The sequence below is a fragment of the Mixophyes fleayi genome, chromosome 2 (genome assembly GCF_038048845.1).
Source record: "Mixophyes fleayi isolate aMixFle1 chromosome 2, aMixFle1.hap1, whole genome shotgun sequence".
NCBI lineage: Eukaryota > Metazoa > Chordata > Amphibia > Anura > Limnodynastidae > Mixophyes > Mixophyes fleayi.
In genome coordinates, this window is record NC_134403.1 from 87,235,091 (window position 1) to 87,258,341 (window position 23,251).

Sequence of the window (23,251 nt, forward strand, 5' to 3'; positions counted from 1 at the left end):
GCAGGGACTGATGTGAATGAGTTCTCTGTACAGCGCTGCGGAATTAGTGGCGCTATATAAATAAAATGATGATGATGACACAAATGGATTACTTACCCATCTCACAGCCCCCCACTGTCGCTCGCTGTTCTTCATCCATTCACCTATCAGCATGTCAGGAACTCTCAACATTCTCATTGATGAATTGCATGTATTATACACCAATCAGAGTGCTGGGAGTCATCAACTGTGTAAGCCAGAAGCCTTCATAATCTATCAATTAAATCATTAATTGTCCAGTTATGGACATTTTTCTGGATTAGCTGGCCTTGACTGACAAGGAAGGAGAAATGCCTCCCTTCCACCCTTGCCAGTCTGTCTCTATATCCCAGCATCTTAAAAAGCTAAATCAGGACAATGTAAACCATCATTCCGAACCACCCAAACTACACCCCTTGACCGGCATATACCCCTTGCCATCCCGCCCAGCCATGCCCTCATTCCACTAAAGCTACACCAACTTCCAGGGATTCTTGCTGTGAGGAGCAAGAGGAATAGTGGAAAAATGAAGCGGGTGTATAGAAAACATGGTAGAGAGAAGCAAGATCCAAAGGCAGTGAATTTGTGCAGCATAGTTGCTGGGGTAAATATGTGCAGTTTTGAAAGCCCAGTGTGGTGCAGTGTGCATGATAATAACTGTGTGTGCACACTATAGTGTAGTGTAGGAGTAATTATTTACTACAATATCTGTTACTCCTTTGCAGAGCAGATACTACTGTATCTGCCTGGACAGACCCCAAAAAAATGCAGAGGTGCAAGTATCTACACTTCTGTAAGCTTTCTACTGGGTAGGCAGGATGGGGAAGGGAAGGGGCAGTCAAATACAGGCCGAGTACAGTAAGGGCGTCTTCACGTAATTTGGCATAGATGCAGACCTCAGACACAATTACACCTATCAAAACCTGTCATTTGCACGTGCAAATCCACGCTGATGATGATGACCTTTAGCAGCAATAGCTAGCAGCTTCTGATTGGCTTCTTAGTGGAAAAAAATTGAACGAAACTAATTAAATCAGCCTTAAACAATTCTGGAAAATGACAGAGGTATTACACAAACTAAACGGCATCACAAAATATTTGTAATCGCCATCATGATTATTAAAAGTGCCCATCCTGTTGTTGACTTCTTGAATATGGATAATGCTATAGAGCCATGCTGGTTCAGTGGTAGAGGGTAATAAACCTTAATAGTGATATTATGTAAGTTTTGGGGATTGAAGGTTTGCGAATCAGTTCCTATTTTAAAGCTGCATTCCTGTTTAAATGGGAACCCCTGGAACTACACACTAAAAACTGGGAGTTTTTTTGTAGACAAGCTCCCACAAAATATTTTTTTTTTTAGAAATTGCCACCCTGGCAATATCCCGGATATATGAACCTGGGACATTGCCAGGGGATAGTGCAGGACACCAAGGCACACTGAACACGGGTTTGCCCTTGTCTCCATTTTTTTAACTTTACAATGGTGTTCGGTGAAACCAGAGTTTTTCAACCCGGGTCTTACCATTCACACTCGCGGCTATCCAGCTATCCAACTCAGTTAGATTCCCCGGGAACCATTCACACTGAGCCTAGAACCGGGTCGTCGGGGCTTGCCCTGGCAAAATACTGGGTCTTTAAGGCAGTGTGAATGGGCTATCATAGAGATAAGGACACTGGTTTGGATGTAATATACTTCCAGCAATAAAACTCTCATCAATAGCTTACAAAACGTGGACTTTGCATGGGCCATAAGAATATAAATCTGTCCACTAAAGTGTATTCAATTAAATTGCTCAAGCATCCAAAAATAACAGAACATGAAGGACCAGTAAAAGCCAAGTGAACTAATGAGTTTAGTTTCATTGTGGTCTCTTCTTCACCACCTAGACACGGTAGCTGTCGATGTCTGAGAGTGATTGCTTACAAAGTGACTTTGGGTGCCACAATACATATTTTTACCTACACTACACCTGCATTGTTCCTCAGAAAGACAAAAACACCAAGCTGCATGACCTCCTCTGTAAACAGTGGGTTTAGAAAAAGACGGGAGTTGATCGACTTGTGCAATCTCTCTTATCAAGCTTGGTAGGGATTTCCCAACCAGTAAATGCATCTTTGATTCGCTTCAATAATCCTAGTCAGATTGTGTCCAATAGTGCCTCTTGATCCAAAGTTTGGTTACCCTGTCATCAGGGGTGAACCTAGAATTTTTTTCAGGGGGCCGGTGATTTCACATAGCCACTTCCCTCAGCCACTCTAATAGGTTGGCACGGCTGGTCCGCCCCCTTATTCGTGATGATCGGCCAACTCAGCAGCAATTATAAGGTATGAAGATTGCTGCTAGGGTTAGTACTTGCCCTGATAGCCCCCCTCTGAATCCGCTAGTACCTGTTACAGGTGCACAAGCAGAAAACACCTATCCAGGCTCATCTAAAACCTTGTGAAATGCTACAATAAGGTGGTAGCATTGGGTATTAGAGGTTGGAACAGGGGACTGTTTTCCTGTAATAAAAAGATAAGCCACATTATCTTGATCAGTCAACAAATTATCAGTATTCCCCACAAGTCAATGCATGGTTCCTTGCAGGTCACTACGGGACATTTTGCGAGTAGTTGCAATACTCAACCCACTAGTCGCAGCTGGTGAAGACACAAGTAAAGGTCAGAATTCAAGAGCAGGCAAGTCAATTACAGATAGTCAGGATGACTAGTTCACAATTTACTTAGACATTTTGCTCAGACAAAGAGAAGGAACTATCCTAAATAAGAATGCTTATGATGTTAGAGGTAAGAGGGAGGTAAGTTCAAACCTCTGCTTCCATGCAGACACATATATATATATATATATATATATATATATATATATATATATATATATATATATAAAAAGCCAATTCACCAACAAACAAATAGTGAGGAACTGACAAGCGCTCCTATATATATAGAAATCTAGGGTATGTCAATAAGCAAAATGAATGCATAGGCAATGTAAATGGTGGCTAAGTGGTTAGCACTTCTGGCCAACTCACAGCACTGGGGTCATGAGTTCAATTCCCGACCATGGCCTTATCTGTTCGGAGTTTGTATGTTCTCCCCATGTTTGCGTGGGTTTCCTCCACGTGCACCGGTTTCCTCCCATAATCCAAAAACATACTGGTAGGTTAATTGGCTGCTATCAAAATTGACCCTAGTCTTTCTCTCTCTGTGCATGTGTATGTTAGGGAATTTAGACTGTGAGCTCCAATGGGGCAGGGACTGATGTGAATGAGTTCTCTGTACAGCGCTGCAGAATCAGTGGCGCTATATAAAGAAATGGTGATGATGATGATGATGATAAATTATAAGGACATGATATGTATGTATAAATATATATATGTAACAAGGTTATCAGGAAGGAAGTCCTGAGGTGATATATACACGTGTTAGCCTGGTTTAGCACTGGAGATGGAGGATGGGTAATCCAGCAGCAGGTCAGCAAGCCGAGAACTGGTACACTGGCGGTAGCGAGGTACAAAGACAGTATGCAGAAGGGAAGTCCAATAACAAGCCAGGAACTGGTACATAGGCAGTAGGGTAGTACAAAATCAGGATCCTACAGAGAGTGGTCAAAACAAGCAAGGACTGGTACATGAGGAGTCAATAAGGGAGAAGCAATCCAAGGAAAAAGCACAGGAAAGCTCAGTTTCTGCAGCATAACAGACTGGTGTGGAAACCTATTACTCTCACACAGCTGCAATGTCACAGTGAGCCTTAATAAAACAGCAGTTTAGAATACGCCGCCTCCCAGACACGATCATGTGACTGCATGAACCAGGAAGTGCTGACTTCTACATCTACACAGAGGCAGAGGAAATCAGCAGCACAGGAGTGTGGAATTGTTTTGTGACTATATGTCATTTCACTAGTTATAGTCTAGGGCTAGACATTTTACTGAAACACTATTTTCATGAATCAATCAGTCTCACAGGAAGTCAACATTCCTTGTTAACAAGCAGTTACCTACAGTTGTGTGATAATATACTCCCAGCAATGGTTGAATATGTACATTAAACACAATGGGCCTAAATCATTTCGGAGAGCAAAGCAAAAGAAAGGAGTAAGTTTGCTGCGGGACAAACCATGTTATAATGCAAGGAGTGCAAATTAGTTTATTATTTTACACATAAGGAAATACTGGCTGCTTTTTCATGTAGCACACCACTATTTGATAGCTTAATTTTACACTGAAATGTAAAGTTTGTCTAGGACTTGCCCTGCCACACTTATAAATCTGCCCCCACATTTTAAATTTACTTCCTCCTCCAATTCAACATGCTTTTGCCAAGGTGCAAAGTTACTCCGTTTTATGCTTTACTCTCTTTAATGAGTCGGGCCCCATATAACTACAGACAGGTAACATGAATATTTGGTTAGGCTTAGCCAATTCTGATGACTCTGGATTGCAGGCCTGTGCTTAAGCCCCTTTTCCAATGTGTATGTGTATACTGTATGTGGATGCACAATACATTTAATTTATTGGTAATGCTGATGTTTAATTGATTTTAAGAAATCAATCACAGAGGCAGCATCAGATTCATGAATATAAAATGCAAGGGAAAATAACAAGTGAAGCCAGACAATCTATGAAAAAGCTTTATTTCAGTCCAGGAAAGGTTTATTGGCACTAGTTTGTAAAAGTAAGTTATCCAACTGACCCTACTGCTGCCAAATACAGATTTTCTCAATGCCTCTGAACTGTTGGCATCTTGGATCATCTCCCTTGTGTTGGCAAGCAGTGTGTCCAATTCAGTGCAAAATTAACATGTTTGAACACGCTTGAAAACTATTTAGAGCTACAGAATATTGCTGCCTGTGTAAGGGCACATTTTTGCAATTTATGTGTCTTCAGTTCTATGGTTAGATGGTTAAAATATGAATCCTATGTATTGCCTGCATTGGTGTTTTGCTATTGGGGGGATAGTGAATTTCTTTTAATGGCTGTGAACAATGACTGTAAACCATGTTCTCTATAATATGTTTAATCTTGTGTGGTAATGTTTTTGCTATCAAAGCGATTAGTGAAAGCATGTGTAATGGCAGGCTCCCCATACCCTCATAATTTTAATAGTCCAAAGTAGTCCACATATTACATACCCATTTTTTAACCTCAACTCTTATTGTTGTTTTTTAGCCTTTTCTTTGCCACTTTTTCTATTTACACATAAATCAATTTAGATACATAGCTATACCACAAGATACATGCCACATGCTAGCTGTTTCACGCAAAGGAGTTCAGTTTATAAATAAATAGTATATATATATATATATATATATATATATATATATATATATATATATATATACATACAGTATACAGTATATACACAGTCTATATATTTAAAAATGGAGCCCTTTTCATCGGAGATAGAGCTATGCACCCTTTAATAAATAGACCCCTTACTATCTTACTAGGTGTATATATAAGTTGTTGGACATATGCCATCCTTAGTTTTGTATATCACAGCTCTGTAAACAGAGTATATGTCACCTTCCTTTCTGTACAGAACACATAGAATATATATCACCCTGTGTTATCTACTATATAAATGCCTAGTGGCGTGTGTGGAAAAAAAAAACAAGCTGCAGCGCCACCTGCTGGGCAGAGTTATACACTGACCTATATATTTCTTGAAGGAGAAGTGACAGTTGGGAGTGGTTGGTGGTTGCCGGGGGTGACAGTGGGGAGTTTTTAACACCTTAAGTAGCTTGATGAAGGATGTGGCGATGAAGATGAAGGATGAGGTGATGGAGAAAAATGATGAGGTGGTGACATGTGGACAAAACCACGTTAAAAAAGGGCGCTTGCGTCGGGAAGTAACGCTCTTCCCCTGAGGAGGCCTGGGCTATGGCCCAAATGCATGACAAGAACCTTTTTAATACCTTAAGTAGCTTGATTTGACTAGAATGCATGAGTATCATGCACGGGTTAACTTGTATGACATATACCTCCATCAATGTGTGTTACTCACTGGGTATAAGGCAAAGTCAGTTTTATGTATCACTGCTAGGGTACATGCCAGCATCAGCATGGTTTATCAATCACAGGTTACATGCCATTATCATTTATTTATAGACAGGGTCAGATTAAGACTTCAGGGACCACCAGGGCAAGCAATTCATGGTTGCCCATGCCATTAAAGCATCATTGTCAAACGTTTGCTTTAACTGTGTATGTACAGCGACCATGTCCACATCTGCCACGTGCATGCACAGGTCGGGCAAACACTGCACTGACCGTCTACACACACCATTGTTTGGTGTATTCAAATGTTTTAATATTCTTGACATTACACACCATATTGGCCTTTTATATTTGTATTGTTTGTATATAAATAACCATTAATAATTATAATGGTAACATTATGCCCATTTTACATTAATCAAATATAAAATCTGAACTTTAAAATACATCTAAATCCCAAAGTTGACATTTTCATATATGAACTGTAAAAGTTCACACCTACCAACTGTCCAGATTTAGACAGGACGGTCCCGATTTGAGGACTCTGTCCTGCGGTCCCGACTGCAGATATCTTTATGCCGCTGCATGGAAAGATAGGATATATGTCCTGTTAACTACTGCTCTGCATAACAGAACTGGTGCCATGCCATACTTGCTGACTCTCCCTGAATGTCCAGGAGAGTCACAAAATAGTGGATGCTCTCCCGGGAGAATCTAACAATTTCACTGACAGGATGTGGTGGGCAGAGCCAAAGGAGATGAAACACTGGAGAGAAGCGTTAATAATAACTAGATATACTAAGCTGGAGAGTGATGGACATTTACTTGTAGCACACCTCCTGTTTATTTTATTTACCTGGAGGATGTGAACTACAAGAAAATGGCAGCCACTCTCAGCTTCAGGAGTAGTCAATCATTACTTTCTTCTCTAAGGAGCTGCAAAGTTGATAGCTATGAAAACATTTTTCTTTAATAACCTCACATTCCACTGCAGCTCTGTTAAAAAGTAAAGTATTACCTCACAACTCCTTTACAGTCAGCTGAAGCCCCTCCCACACTGTCCTTATGGGATATCATACAGGTCAAATAGTTAGCCCGCCCATGTGTATGAATCCACCAATCCACACAGTGCATTTGTGCAGCACAAGCCTGCCAAAATGTCAGTCGCTCTCAGCCTACTTTGACAGAAAAACACCTTCCTCCAACCTTGGAAACCTTATGTAACAATAAATAACATGTAAATACAGTTATTTCATGTGTGTTATTCAGCTCAACAATGATAGATAGATAGATAGATAGATAGATAGATAGATAGATAGATAGATAGATAGATAGATAGATAGATAGATAGATAATCTCATACATCTCATTACATGTTATTTAAACATTTTGGTGTATTTACATGTAGACTTGTATTCTGCTTCATTTAGAAAAAAATCTGTAATCTTTCTTTAAATGAATATTGATTAACTTTCTTAATATCTTCTCTGAACTTTAGCCAAATCCATTAGTATGCTCTTGAGATTGACTTCTTTCCTGCTTCTAGAATGGCTTTAATAGCTTTCCACGAGATGTGGATCATATTTCTCCGGGCCACATCTCTTGATTATTATGTACAGTATTATATAAATGCTACAACTGTAAAGGTTCCCACGCGCACAATGATTTTTATCTGCGATGCAGTCATACATAGTAGATCTTACAATTATCTTCACTTGTTTGGCACCCAAACAAACTTAACCAATGCAATCTAATACAAAACATTTTTCAGAATTGTGATCGGTCAGCTTTCATCAATACAATCATAAGTATGTGAGCAATGATAATTGAAGAATCTTTTGAATGCATGTGCACAAAATCTCAAGTATTTCATAGCTAGTTTGTTCTGTGTGTATACAGATTTATTTCTTTGTAATAGTTAGATAATAATTCCCGTTGGCTCAACTTAAATTTTAGGTTTAGTGCCCTTTAATAACAGACCAAGGGCTAGATTTACTAAACTACAGGTTTGAAGAAGTGGAGATGTTGCCTATAGCAACCAATCAGATTCTAGCTTTCATTCTGTAGAATGCACTAAATAAAGGACAGCTAGAATCTGATTGGTTGCTATAGGCAACATCTCCACTTTTTCAAACCCGCCGCTTAGTAAATATACCCCCAAGAAAGAGTTTCTGATGAAGGAAAATCCAAGAATGTTTACAGCTATTGGGGGATGATTATAAAAGCTGGTGCTCAGGTAACTGTGGAAAGAATGGTAGCAAGCCTCCGAAGGCAGGGGGAAGTGAACAGAAATTCCATTTCCCTGGTGAGCACAGAGCGCGCATGTCTGCAGTCATGTGCATGCTCATGATCATGTGCACACCGGCAATCATGTGACAGTGGCCTGTCAGTTAGATTTATTCTTCAGCTTGAAAATGGAGGACACTGGGCCTGATTCATTAAGGAAAGTAAAGCATAACACAGAGTAACTTTGCACCTTGGCAAAACCATGTTGCATTGGAGGGGGAGGTACAATTTAAAATGTGATGGCAGATTTATAGTTGGGGTAGGGCATGTCCTAGATCAACTTTAAATTTCAGTGTAAAATTAAAGCTATCAAGTATTTGTGTGCTACATGAAAAAGCAGCCAGTATTTATTTAACTTACGTGTAAGATAATAAACTAATTTATACCCCTTGCATTGTAACATGGTTGGTCCCAGAGAAAACTCACTCTTTTGCCTTATTTACCTTAGTGATTCAGGCCCACTGTGTTTATCACTGTGACAGATTATTTACGACTGTCCCCCATAAAAAAGTTAATCACGGACAGGAGGACCATTACAAGAGTAGTGTCTCCTTCATACAATAGTTCTTCAGCAGTGGGGGAACTCATTCAATACCTCAGGGAAACACTGCAGATCTGGGATTGGGCAGGTCACAAAAATAATTATCTACTGGTAACATATTTACCAAGGGAATTCAACGAATTGACAGAGTCATTATTTTGCCAGCAGATTTCCCTAGAAAAAGTGGCACTACAAAGCAGTATCTTTCAATAGATATTACATATCTAGAGTCCAGAGGTGGATCTTGTGAGGATCCCTTCCACTACATAGTCCCCTCACTTCATCCCTATGACTTTACCTCACCAGCCCTGTTGATGAAGGTCCAGTACAAAATCAGGGTGAAACAGGTCAGCCAAATACTTCTGGTATATCCAGTTTTACCAGCCAGAGTTTGGTTTCCCCTGGTCAGCCAGCTGCACAAAGGTCCCATCAATTCCTCTGGGGTTCTCTAAGGACTACTTCCAGATCCCTCTAGATTTGTTACAGACAGTATCTTACTGCAAGTGAATAGCAAAATGTCAACAGATTTAGCATTACCCACAAAAGGCTTTGATTAATGCTGCCTTAAGGCCCCATACTAGGGCTCGATATTGCACAATTATCAAAAAATGTTACCTTTGACAGACCTAGACTTCTTAGCTACTATATACGAGGCAGGGTTGGCATCTTCTACAATTAAATCATATATATCCGAGTTTTCCCTAGTTATATCTTCGTCTCCTACGTGTTATTTATCTCTTGAGACCTATTTTACCTAGATACTAGAACACATGGGACATTGATCCTATCTTGGCTTTTTTGGCCAGTGGAGACATGCTCTAATGTCTGTCAGCTATCATGTAGATTAGCCTCTATATTAGCATTGGCCTTTGCAGCTAGAGGTGCAGAACTGGTTCTCATTCACGTTACAGACTCCTGGCTAACACAGACTCCAGTGGGACACTATGTTAGTTTGAAAGGGCACAATAAATCACCCTCTTTCAGTCAGACCATCATGGAATTCAATCTAATCCAAGATACTATGGAGCCTAGTCTGTGTGTTGTTTCTTGTCAGCCTACCTTGCCTTTAAAGCTTTTCTGATGGGGAATGTCTCTAAGCTGTTTCAGACCAGTAGGAAACCTTTACAGGATGTGAGATCCTCTGTTATTAGGAGGTGGATTGTCATGATTATGAGGGAAGCCAGAATCGATACCAACCAGTTCAGTGGCCACTCACTGCAAGGTGCATATACTAAAGCAGCGGCAAAGGCATAACTTTAACTATGAAGGTTGCTTGCTAGTCCTCAGCTCGTACTTTTGCGAAACATTATTGGAAAACATCTGAATTAGGCTGGGTACACACTACAGTGTTTTCAGCCGAGTATTGGGTCAAATGATAAACAACCATTCGGCCTGATATTGCATTAGTGTGTATGCGCCAGCGATGAACAAGGATCTTTTCAAAGCACAAATCATCATTTGATTTGATTGTCCAGCAAAACTGTAAATCTTGTTCAGCTATGAAATGATATCCTTCCATTTCTGCAGTGTGTATGCACTCACGATCAGGATCTCCATTGAGTTTAAAAGAGTCATAGGGGTATATTTATCGAGCTGCGGGTTTGAAAAAGTGGAGATGTTGCCTATAGCAACCAATCAGATTCTAGTTATCATTTTAGTACACTATGACAGCTAGAGTCCGATTGGTTGCTATAGGCAACATCTTCCCCTTTTCAAACTCGCAGCTTGATAACTTTACCAATGATTTTTTCAGCCGACGGTTATGACAGATGAAGAGCACAGAGGGTAAATCTTTTAAAACATGTATAGTGTGTACACATGAATTGACCATTTTTTTTTTTTTTCCTCAGTTGTTGGTACAATCGTTGTAGATAACACACTGGACATAAAATTCTCTAGTGTGTACCCAGCCTGACAATACTTTGAGTATCTCAGAGCTCCACCTATTGCGTGGTAGTATGCTCACCAGCTGTTGCTAGGTGGCAAGGCTGTCTACGAACAAAACATAAATTTGCAGGAATCTATGATCTGCAAACTTGATTAGTTCTAGGGAAATAGCAGTAGCAACTAGCAACAGCTCCAATCCTACACCTATTGCTAGGTCTGTCATTTCTTGTTTATGTTATTATTGTATTTTCTGTAGTCACTGCTAGGAGCAGCAAGGGACCAGAAGAGGCCTCGGACCAGCATGCCTAAGGACACAAAGAGAAGCTCCATTTCCATGTACAGCTTGAGCAACAAAGGTGGATAGTCCCAAGACACCAGTGCACATTGATTCTGCAAAGTTTCACTGTTGCTACCTATTCCACCAGCTGTTGCTAGATGGCAATCCTATTATCTAGAACAAATCAACTCATGTTATCATTACAGTTTTTTTTAAAAAAAGTTCCTCTCTGCTCCACATTCACCTGGCATAAAAAAAACATGTATAATCTGCTATTTTTACACAACGCAGTCTTGTTATAAAGTGACACAGGAAACTAAAAGAGTTTACAAATGCTCCACAGGTAGGAGCACCTACTTTTTCTTTTCACCCTGCCTCAAGACATAAGGAATACTTCTGCAACATATTCTGTCTAAACAAGCCAAGTCAGTGTTACTTGGCTTGTTCCAGCCAGGGTAGAGTGCAAAGGTCATCAGTGTGATAAATGCTACATGGACAATTAAAACAAGATACTTGTGTAATTAGAAACATTTATACCAGTGGTTTCCAACCTTCAAATGTTGTGACACATCTGGTATTAAATATAATTGCATGAGACATTAATAGTTAAAATATTAAATTACATCATGAAACCTCTAAAAAAGGAAACATTGTTAATTTGTTCTTTGGGGGCTACACTGACATAGGCCTATGACTATTGCATGAGAACTGTCAGCTGTTTGCTCTTCCTTTACCACCAATCTTATGTATGACAGCCTAAACTTGTGTCTGTCTGTTGGATCATATGACAGTCACACAGAGTTGCTGAGTACTTTAAGCTGCAAATGTAGCATAAACAATCTTTAGCTTTTGCTTAAAAGACCATTCACCAATCAGTTCATAAACTCCCTCCGCATCGCCAAATACCTCCCAACTTTTTTGCAATCAGGGCACTGTGTACAAGCCACAGATTCATAGTAGTGTGTGCACGAGAATGAGGCATGATCACGCTACACTTGGCATGGCCATCTCACAGGGGGCGTGCCCAGTGCTTCTAATGGGTCACCCCCAGTCCCTGTCTTCTCCCCTAAAAACACCCCTTTAAAGATGCACGCACCTGTTGCTGGCATGTGGGGTATTGAAGAGGCACTCATCTGTGGGGTGGTCGGATGTACCTCCCAACTGTCCGGGAATAAGGACAAAAGTCCTCATCCATTCGACAGGCATGATTACTGTTTTGTAAGCGATAAGAAAAAAGATATCCATTTATTCAAGGTTATTTGGACCAAATATAAAAGTAAGCTGGAAACAATAAAACAGATCTTTTCACATGTTTGCAATTATGTATTCATCTTTGGAAACATAATAAATATATGCAAGTGAAAGTAAAAATGAATGTACCCTTTTCACCCTTCAGTTTTCATGCATTGTTCATTTAGTTTGCAATAAAAAATTTAAAAAGTGTATGAAAAGTGATTAAAAAATAAAACAAGTGAAAGACACAAGTGGATATAACTTTTAACTGAAGAACAAATTGCCTGTATGAGGTGATCCTCAGGTATAGCTATACCTAAAACAGTTTAGGGTTTTCTTCATTTCTTATTTGGATGGTTTGCGGAGGGGTGATATGTGTTCCCTATACATTGACCGCATGTAACCTGCATTGTAGCCAAGTCTTCCCTAGGCAGCATGTTTGTTATTTGTTGTATGATATGTTCTGCACTCAAGGGGCAACATACTGTGTACCCGGCTAACCATGAGGCTATGGGCAGCTTGGCTCAGGATGGATGGATTGCATTCCCTGAATAGTGTGGGTATGAGGGTGTGAACCAAGTGACACAAAGGGAGATGACCTTGGATGGGTCTATTTAATGCAATGGAGCAGGCAATAAACAAGGTGCCACTTACCTTTGGAAACATATATGTAAATACTCCTTTACAAATAAATGCATTTTAGTTACATGACATTCAATAACATGCCTAAAACAAAAGTGCACCTTTTTCAGTCTTCACTAGCTAAACAACGCAAGTTCTTCTCCTTTAATCCACACTGTTCCCAAGATCCAGACTTCCAAATTTTGAATTTGCCACGGATCACAGCTGCAGGAAGAGTTTTCCTTAAAGCTATTGCCCCCACAATAGAACACACTTTTAAACATAACAGGGTTCATTTAGAATTGGATGCAAGTCCATTTCATTTGCATAAAATACACATTTTTGTAGGGCTCACATGCACAAAAAATGAATATGCATAAGTTTGTATTAAGGGTCTTAACCTATCTCTCACTTGCGTCTTGTTACATCTGGAGACGCAGAACCCGCGGAGGCCCTGCTCGAAGGAGCGTACAATCTAAGAGGAGGGTAGGACGGACAGAGACGCAAGGGTAGGAGGAGGAAAGGGGGAGAACAGAGGCAGAGATGGAGAGGGGGGGAGAGGAGAATGACGAGGAGGGAGGTAGGAGGAGGGCAGGATAGGGAGGGCGGTAGGTGGGAGACTGGAAGGAGGTCGGTGATCTCCTTCCAGTCTCACATCTGCAGATACACCTGTCAGGTTGTGTATGCTTTGCAGGTGCTCAATGTCTGAAGCAAAGATCTGTGCTAATGATAATGATAGGGAAAAATCATAGTCCTGGCTGGTAACCACTAATGCGGGGGGATGAACAGCATGGGGTAACCAGAACCAGACTATGACAGGGAAATCTGCAGTGTGTGGTCCCGTAGGACACAGTCCCGGCCTGTTCAGGACGCTGTTCATCAAGCTGCTGATGATGATGATGACTGGTATAACTAACATGTGGCCCTATCATGATATGTTAAAGAGTATATTGATGCACTTTAAATGTATCTTCATGAGGAAGCATTTCACAAACTGTTTTTGGTTGCTTGTATCTTAAGATACATGTAACTAAAAACAAAAAACAACACAGAAATGTGCCATTTCAGCATATGGCAGTGAAGACGGCATTGCCTGTGAATATCATGCTCGAGGGGCTGTTTAACATGGTAGCTGGCTAACTAGCATCCTATTGGCCCACAACACTGAGTCTCTCTCAGTCGAACAGGGGAGGAAGGATTTGCTACATGCTATTCCAAGAGAGGACCTGCCAAAGTGGTCTTTAAAACCTGCAATGGAGAATTTAATTTACAACGTTAGATGTACACTTGTTAATAGAATATAACTTCCAATGTCAATTTACTTAAGTAATCAGTTCAAATATAATTTTTTAAAAACAGTTTAAATCCAGTATATTTTTGCATGTTGAGCCTTAGAAACACATACTCCAATAGGAGACCTATGATTCTTATGAAAGTATGATATCATAAAACAACAATTTTCCAGAACTATCCTTGAAACTTGTTACTATGCCTACAAAGAGGTTTCATGCATTCTATTGAATGATTGAGTTCTTTTCCCAGTGACATAGATTTAGCAATGTTTTATAGAATTAGATAAAGCCTGCTGAATATAAAAGATAATGAAGCAGGTTATGTGATAGCCTCACTCTCCCACAAGGTTATCACACAAAACAAAAGTTATTCTTCATGAAAAGATCTAATAAAACTGTTAGTTGGTTGAAACATCTCAAAGTGCTGTTTTGTTACTGGATATAAAACACATTCTATAAACACAAGTTTGAGCTACAAGATTACTAGTGTATAACTTAATGTTTTGTCAGCTCTCTCATCAAGTACATCCAAAAAACAATATTGCCCATGAACAATTCATGGATAAAAGACCATGTTAATATAAAATATGAAAATTATACGTAATATACCAACATGGTAAAGAAAAACTACAGAAAACCTGTCCATCCATGAGAGACCACGTGTTACAAAAACTTTATCGGAAGCATACAGCGTTCTTATTTTACTTGTTTATGTCTGCTATTTTGCACTTCCTGAAAAAAATAATAATAATATTCTTCTCTCCTTGAAACACTGGCTAAGGACAAAGTCCACACATCTAGTCCCTTGCTCTGTCTTGTTGCCTCTTCCTTCGAAATATTGCCAGAATATGCTCCTATTCTGTGTGTTACCAAAACCCTTATCCATTCTCTTATTATCCCCCGGCTTGACTACTACATCCTCCTGCTCTCTGGCCTACTCCTCACCAGTGTATCCTCTTTACAATCCGTTCTAAATGCCACAGTGAGATTGATCTCGCCTTTGCTCCACTCTGTAAATCCCTATACTGGCTCCCTATTACCTCCAGAATTGAATTCAAGCTATTCATCTTCACCTTCAAAGTCCTCGCCAACGTCTCCCCTTCATACATCTCTAACCTTGTAATGAGATACACTCCCTTTCATCCGCTTCGATCTCTGGCTCTGACCCTCGCCTCTCCTCCTCTTTGATAACTACTTCTCTCGCCCTCCTCCAAGACTTTTACTTTGCTGCTCCCCAATATCCTATCATCATCATCACTATTTATTTATATAGCGCCACTGATTCCGCAGCGCTGTAGCGCTGTACAGAGAACTCATTCACATCAGTCCCAATTGAAGCTTGCAGTCGAAATTCCCTAACATACACAAAGAGAGAGAGAGAGAGAGAGAGAGACTAGGGTCAGTTTTGATAGCAGCAAATTAACGTACCAGTATGTTCTTTGGAGTGTGGGAGGAAACCGGAGCAAACACGGGTAGAACATACAAACTCCGCACAGATAAGGCCATGGTCGGGAATAGAACTCATGACCCCAGCGCTGTGAGGCAGAAGTGCTAACCACTTAGCCACCGAGCTGACACTATTTACTCTGCATGTTATACCAGCTACAGTTCTATGTTGGCTCAGAGTCCCACTAGCTCCTATTGTCTCCCCCTAGACTATAAGCTCTCACGAGCAGGACCCTCTATACTCCCCTTAAATCTGCACCTACTTTGTCAGTCTCATAAGTACTTGGACTTTGTATAACTAGACAAATAATGATGGTGATGATGCTAGACATGCTAGATAATATATAAAATGAACTACCTCTAAAAGTTGTTTTTCAAAACTTAGATATTATGTTTGCACTGGTCAAGGCTGAAACAATTGGTGGGCAGAAGAGATAATGACTTTAGGCTCAGTAATATTTTGAAGGCACAGTTCCACTACTCAACACATTCAGTTTCTACAGTATTTCAGGTCTGTACCATAAAAACTACTCTAAGCCCTGTTACATTAGCTATTCAGCATTACAACGCTGCAGCTGCATGTGTATTTATGTTGGTGGATAGAAAGGGGTTTCGTCACGGACTCTGGCCCCAGTGTCAAATAACTGTGTGCTGTTACTGCATTGCATTTTCCTTTGTTTTGTAATATTTCAACGTCCTCAATAAACGCTGGCTCTTTATAACAGTGTGATAATAAACCATGGAAACATACCTGAGAGCCTTGTTGCACCAAAAAACAATACATACATTGTCATACTTAACTTAAACACATAACATGATGCAGAGAAGCAGATTATAACTATGTGCAATCTTTCTTAGTGTTGTCCCAGCAAATCAAACTGCAGCACTTTTCTGCTTATAGAGCGTGTGCTTGAATGTGAATTAAATGCTGACTGGAGAAGAGTTTTGCCAAAACACTTTACATTTCTCAAGCAGCACTTAGCATTGCTGGAAATTAGGTTATAGGTACAATGCTTGTTGGATCCCATTTCAATAGCATGGGCACACATGTAGAGAGGAGGCAGAGTCTCCTGGGACATTATCAAGATTAGCTTTTCAGCATTAGTTAGAATAGACATAAGAAATTAGAAATGCTTCCAGTCACATTCCTTTAACACTGCCAAATGGATCTGTCCATCTCCTCCCAAAACCAATGAAAAGGACAACACAAGGACCCCATGGGGGTAACCACAGCCAGTCTTTGTTATTACTGCACATGGTAAAAAGGAAAAACCAACAGGAGTGACCTGAGGATAACAAAAGACTAGATAGAATGAGCCAAGGAGAACGCAGAACCAGAGAGAAAATAAAAGCGGATAAACAGCAAGGAATTAGCAAAAGGGATAACCGGGGCGGGGGGTTGGGGGGGTATAGAAGAGAAAGGAGATTTAAGACGCAAAAAAATAGGTGGCAAGGGAGAAAGAGGATGACATAAGGACAACTAAAGCAAAAGAGTGAATTGAAAAAGTTACGGATAAGATAAAGTTAAGTGAAGGAAGATAATAATTGAAAATGATAAAGCAGCAACATAAGAATTAAGATCATATGATATAAATGCATTAGATCAGAGAATATACTAGTCTTGTGCTGAGAATATTGAACAGCAATTTAGACTAGAGCGCAGTAATATAAGATTGATAGCCAAAACCAATCAACAGTACAGCTTTTTTAGGACTGTAGCGGAACAATGTAGTGAAATACAATAAGTGTACTGCTTATGTAAAAGAAAAAATAATGGCTAAGAGTGACAAATCAATGCAAAAAGTACACAATAGCAGGCTAAATATAGGTAAAACTTATGTAAGATAAAAAGTATTAACAGTCAGCAATGCACATACTGTACATAGATGGCAAGACACAGCAGGTTATGACAGTATCAGAGGGTTAATTGCACTTGCTGCCTGGAGAAGCTTGTTCTGTCAGATTGCAGAAAGCAAATCACTTGTTGATGAATAGTAAGCAGGTAGATAAGTGTGTGACATGCATGTCACCCTCCTGTCAATTACAGGGATCAGTTGAACTTTAGAAATATAGCATGGAGTCGCAATGTGTTCTGTCAGTCATCCCCTCTATGCCAACTTCTTTGTATCTTGAGTCATAGCATCAAGGGCAAATGTAACACTTCACTAATGAGAGGTGTAGGGGTAATAAACTCACTTGTGAAGTAACTTGTGTAAAAACATAAAATGTTACTACTGACAGCAGGGTATGCTTGGCAACTTCATATAACAAAAGAAACAATTAGCTTTTTGTATCAAGTGGACCGTGCACATAAAAGTTGAATTAGGCATACTTACAACATGCAATGATTATCACATTGAACAACACCAATACATCCTCATATAAATGAAGCATTATCACCAGCAGATGCTAAGGGTTAACCAGCACATTGTATCTGTCCCCTGTGCATGGTATAACTGCACAATCACATTATTGTGCAGAGTATGATGTGGCAGAATAGCACAGCAACACATGTTTTTGTACCAGGCATTCTCTGTCGGGACCTCACATAAAAAGTTATTTGGCCATTGGAATTTAGCAACAGAATACAAAAATCCCCAACTCTGAGAAATATGCGGACAGTGAAACCAGAAGTGTTTTGTTTAATGTTGTGTGATACGATGTCTATACATAGTCCACAATCATATTCATAAGTGCATAATACACATGTAGGCAATGACATGATTATAAAAACGGATAGATAGCAATTCACTGTGTCTTTTCCATGACAGGGCTAGAGGTCTCTAGCTACTGTAAAGGAATTTTTAATTAACTCACTGCTAATCGCCCTACAGTACCTTACCTTACATTACTCCGCGTTTTATCTATTTATCTAACACAAATCTTAAAATTGTCACTACTGTTAAACGATTCGTTGCACATAAAAATGTTGTTGGCGGAAGATAACGGAGATTTTATCCAACAGCAGAAGAATGTGGCAAAATAAATCTGCAATATTCCGACTTTGGTGCTGCTGTCCATAAAAGTAAATGTTCTACTTTACAGCTTTGTAATCTTTGCAAAACCCTCAGGTGAAGCAACTGCATCACACTATCAAGTTGTCATTTAACCCTCCTTCTGCCCACTCATAATATACACAAGACGCCTGCCACACGCAGCCTGCGCCACATTTTCCTGCTTTGATGATCAGTCGGGCAGCTGTCACACGTGGGTACAAAGCACGTGTGTTAGGTGGCCCTGACAAGCAGGCACCTCCAGTGGTACTGAGATAAGCATGTATACATTGCGTTGCATTGGCATGCAGCTAACTGTGGAAACACTGGGCACAAAGAGAAAATAAATAACAGGAGAAAAAAATAGAGTAAAAGTGCACTTACTTTCCTGTGCCATGCTGATGACAGTCTCCGTGGTGGCATGATATTCATCCTCTTCCACGAAAGCATTATGCTGGAAGGAGTCTCCCTGAAACTCATGCTGATCCAGGATCTGCTGCAGAGGGGGTGCCTTGGGCAGCAGCTGGTTCACAACCTCCCGGGTTATATTAGGGGCTTCCTTTAGCCTGAGTTTGCTCAATATTTGAGATTTGATGCTCTCCAGCCTCATTTCCTTGCTGTGTTTCCTCCACATACACACCGGGCAGTCCTGCTCCTCACTTTCTCCCACTGAGGTTTCCACCTGCACGGGTCCCTTTTCCATTATAGACTCTCCTTTGCTTTTGGAAAACTCCATGGACAGGACCAGCATGCAGAAGAAGAGAGGGTACCGCTGAGACAGCATAGCTGAGTGTCCAGAGGGGGCTGCTGACTGCTGCTGGTGCAAAGAGGACAGCTGCCTTGTGCAGGTCTTTATAGGGGAGGGGTAGGCAACCACAGATCATGTACTAGGCAAAGGGACTCCTTCTTTTTATATCCCAACTGTTCTCTGTCGTAAAATGCTTTCATTGGCTGGAGAGGTAACAAAAGGCCCCTACCAGGGCTGTCAACAAAGTAAAAAAGAGGGAGAGAGAGCGAGAGGAGAGAAAGAGAACAGGAGGTAGCAAAGTGACTCTGGATTCAGCGCCGGTGTCAGTTTGAAATGCATTGACTTGGTACAAGGAAGGGGGCTGTGACAGATCTTAAAGACACAAAGCCCTCTTTTTTTTAAATACTCCTGTCTTTCCTCCTCATTCACCCTTCCTCTCCAGCCCCGGCTCACCTCTGTGACTGGGAACACTCCCCCTTTTCCTATTTTATATGATGTTTAAATAATGCAAACCCTGTAACCAAAGACAACTTCAGGACAACTTTTTAGCCTCAAAGAGCTCGCTTTATGTTTATTCTATATACATAGAGAAATACAATATGTTGCGTGCAGCATTGGATGTGACCAATATGTCCTAAATCTATCTAGAGTTGTAGCAATGTCCTGCAGTCACGACTGACAGTACGATTATGTGATGAGTATATACTGCCCACTAATAATACTTTTTTGCGATATATGCTCTTGCACGTGTAATATTTAAGACCCCCATTAAACCTGCTATTACTATACACTAAGAATAAAGATGGTATGATGTACAAAATCATAACAGATGAAAACAGGATTGTTATACTACATTCTAAAGTGTGTTTTATCATACTTACAGATTCTATTTAATATAGTGCTGAATGCTTATAGATGGCTGTTAATATCGCCCGTGCCATGCAATGTATTGCAAGATCTGCAGTGCTATGATGTCCTAAACGCCAAGGCCGGTGTATGTCCTAACCATTTAATAAAGCTAAGGGCTTTATTAAATAACAATGTTATTTTCAAATCCATGCCAATTGCAATCGCACATGTTCTTAATACCAGGTGTTTGGGAAAATAATCTCTAATAGACTGTTACCAAACTATTTTTGTGTAAATGCTTATTTCTTCATATAAAAACAAAAAAAACAGGAGTCAAAGGTTGTACAATATTTTTGGAACAGTATATTATATATTATAATACTTGTTCTAACTATTGCTTTTGCAACAAACATTATTTTAATTTTAATCAGTAGGTTATCTTTTTCTAGTCAGAAAACAATCACTATAAGGATACGTCTTATTCCAGAGAAAAAAAGAGTGCATAAAGTGAATTTGCATACATACAAATCTATGGGAAAATATTCATATAAAATATAAGAGTCTGATTTTGTTTGTTAAATATCTGGTAAGTCTATAGTAAAAATGATAAATGTACCCTCTGTCAACTTTTAATATAGCTCTTATTTTATTACAGAGAGAATACCACTGAATGTAGACAAATATTTCACAACCTCACCAAATCAGCATTTTGTAATATGTTAGTATGACTATGATTGTATTCTTTTTAAAATAGACACAATGATCCAATTTTAGGAATATAATATGCATGGCCTTTTGTTTTACCTTTAGTCGGGGAAAAGACTATGGGATTGTTTTTCTAAAGTGAGGTTTTGCTAAACCAAACTCATTTTGATGCTTTGACATGTGTCTTGTAAACTGTGTGATTTACTAAAGGTCAAACCGCACATCAAAACTCATCAGTCAAACTCGCCAGATATAAAATCGTACTCCTGGGGCTAAATTTATCAAGCTGTGGGTTTGAGAAAGTGGAGATGTTGTCTATTGCAACCAATCAGATTTTAGTTATCATTTATTTAGTATATTCTACAAAATCCCACAGATTGTAAGCTTGTGAGCAGGGTTCTCTTACCTCTCTGTCTGTCTGTATTACCCAGTATTGTTTTATTAATGTTTGTTCCCAATTGTAAAGTGCTACGGAATTTGCTGGCGCTATATAAATGAAAGTTGATGATGTTGATGAATGACAGTAGAGGGTAAATGTATCAAGCTGCGGGTTTGAAAAAGTGGTGATATTGCCTTTAGCAACCAGAGTCTAATTATTTATTTAGTACATTCTACAAAATGACAATTGGGGGTAAATGTATCAAGGTGCGAGTTTCTGGGGGGTTTGAAAAGTGGAGATGTTGCCTATAGCAACCAATCAGATTCCAGCTGTCATTTATTTAGCGCATTCTACAAAATGACAGCTAGAATCGGGTTGCTATAGGCAACATTTCCCCCCTGATTTTTAAATCTGACAGATATGCAACCAAGTGTCAACTGTGCCTTTTTAGTTAACATGCTTGACACAGGTGAGATATCTCAAACTACATGCTGCCTCTGAGAAAGAAATCAAATATATTAAACAAGATTAAAATAAAAAAAAAACCTCCCTTACATTTTAGACATGCAGGGGGAATTCAATTCCCCCCAAAGTACCAACGCGTTATGGATATTACCATTATTACGGTAATATTAACCCAGCATTTTGCTTGCAACTCAGGGAGCTGACAGTATGCTGCCCGGCTGCTCTGATTGTGTTTTAAACACAATCAGAGCAGCGGGACAGCACACTGCCAATGCTGAACGGACCTGCACATACTGTGCAGCCGTCAGCAGCCTTAGAAATTAGAAAGGGGGCGGGGCCTAAATCACCCTCCCCCCCTAAAATCGCCCCGGGTAGAGCAGTTGCCTAGATCCGCCTCTGCTCAGGAATTACTGTATTGTTTCGTGTCAGTGGGCTGACAAGTCATGTCCTCTGCATTCCTTATGTTATAGCTTATAATATGTTTATTATGATTTGATATTTTATAGTGAAAAGTGAAATGTACCCAAACAATTGTAATGGTCAAACTCCCATAATCCAAAAACATACTAGTAGGTTGATTGGCTGCTGTCAAATTGACCATAGTCTGTCTGTGTGTTAGGGAATTTAGACTGTAAGCTCTATTGGGGCAGGGACTGTTGTGAATGTGTTCCCTGTACAGCGCTGCAGAATTAGTGGTGCTATATAAATAAATGATGATGATGATGATGATGATTTATCTTACTTTTTTAGTTGTTTAAATACTATATGACTATATTACCCTTTTACTACCCCCTTAAAAGTGACTAATCCCTGTTTTACAGCCCTCTTAATATTTTTGCCCCAACTACTTATCGGCTTCCCCAGTTAGCTGCATCCAACCAGCTAAAGTCATGCTCACCTACAAAATTATCCAGGTGCTCAGGCCTGGACAATACAATGAATCAGGGCATAACAGTTTTACTAGTTGACATAGTGGAGGGGCTTTTGCAAATACACTAAAGCAACTACAGCTCTGTAAATTTACTAAAGGGCGGTACAGTGAAACTGACGTTTTTTCAGTGATTTTTTTTTTGTGGTTTTCAAACTGTCAGATTTACTAAAGGCAAAACCTCTGAAAAATCACAGAAAAAGCACAATTTTACAAAGCCCCACCGTGTTTTTTTTCATTTTTTTTAACTGAAATAAAGTTTATTGAATCTTCTAAGATAATTGCAAAGGATACAAAAAAAAAAGAAATAGGGAAAGGGTAGGACATAAAGGGGAAAGGGGTACATAGTGGGGACGAAACACAACAATATGTCATAAAACACCAGCAATCTAGACATATATCACTTTGTAGTATTTAAATATAATTATAGTCAGTTAACAAGTAAAACTAAAGATTGGCACTCTAAACATAAGTCACTTTAACTTTACAATACGGAGACTAGTCCATTCCATCCTTGTACCTAGGCCCAAAAGCAAATATTTCTTAGATCAAGGCACGAGCCACTGAGTCGGAGATATC

General features: G+C 39.7%; 1 protein-coding gene across 1 annotated transcript in view; it reads right to left on the bottom strand.

The window, feature by feature from the left end:
* Positions 1 to 19,660, bottom strand: part of GDF11 (growth differentiation factor 11) — a 178,597-nt gene extending 158,937 nt beyond the window's left edge. The window contains exon 1 of the mRNA XM_075199542.1: positions 18,983 to 19,660. Within this exon, the coding sequence (XP_075055643.1) occupies positions 18,983 to 19,382 (400 nt within the window). The 5' untranslated portion in view covers positions 19,383 to 19,660. The remainder of the gene's footprint in view (positions 1 to 18,982) is intronic.
* Between the last annotated feature and the right edge of the window lie 3,591 nt (positions 19,661 to 23,251).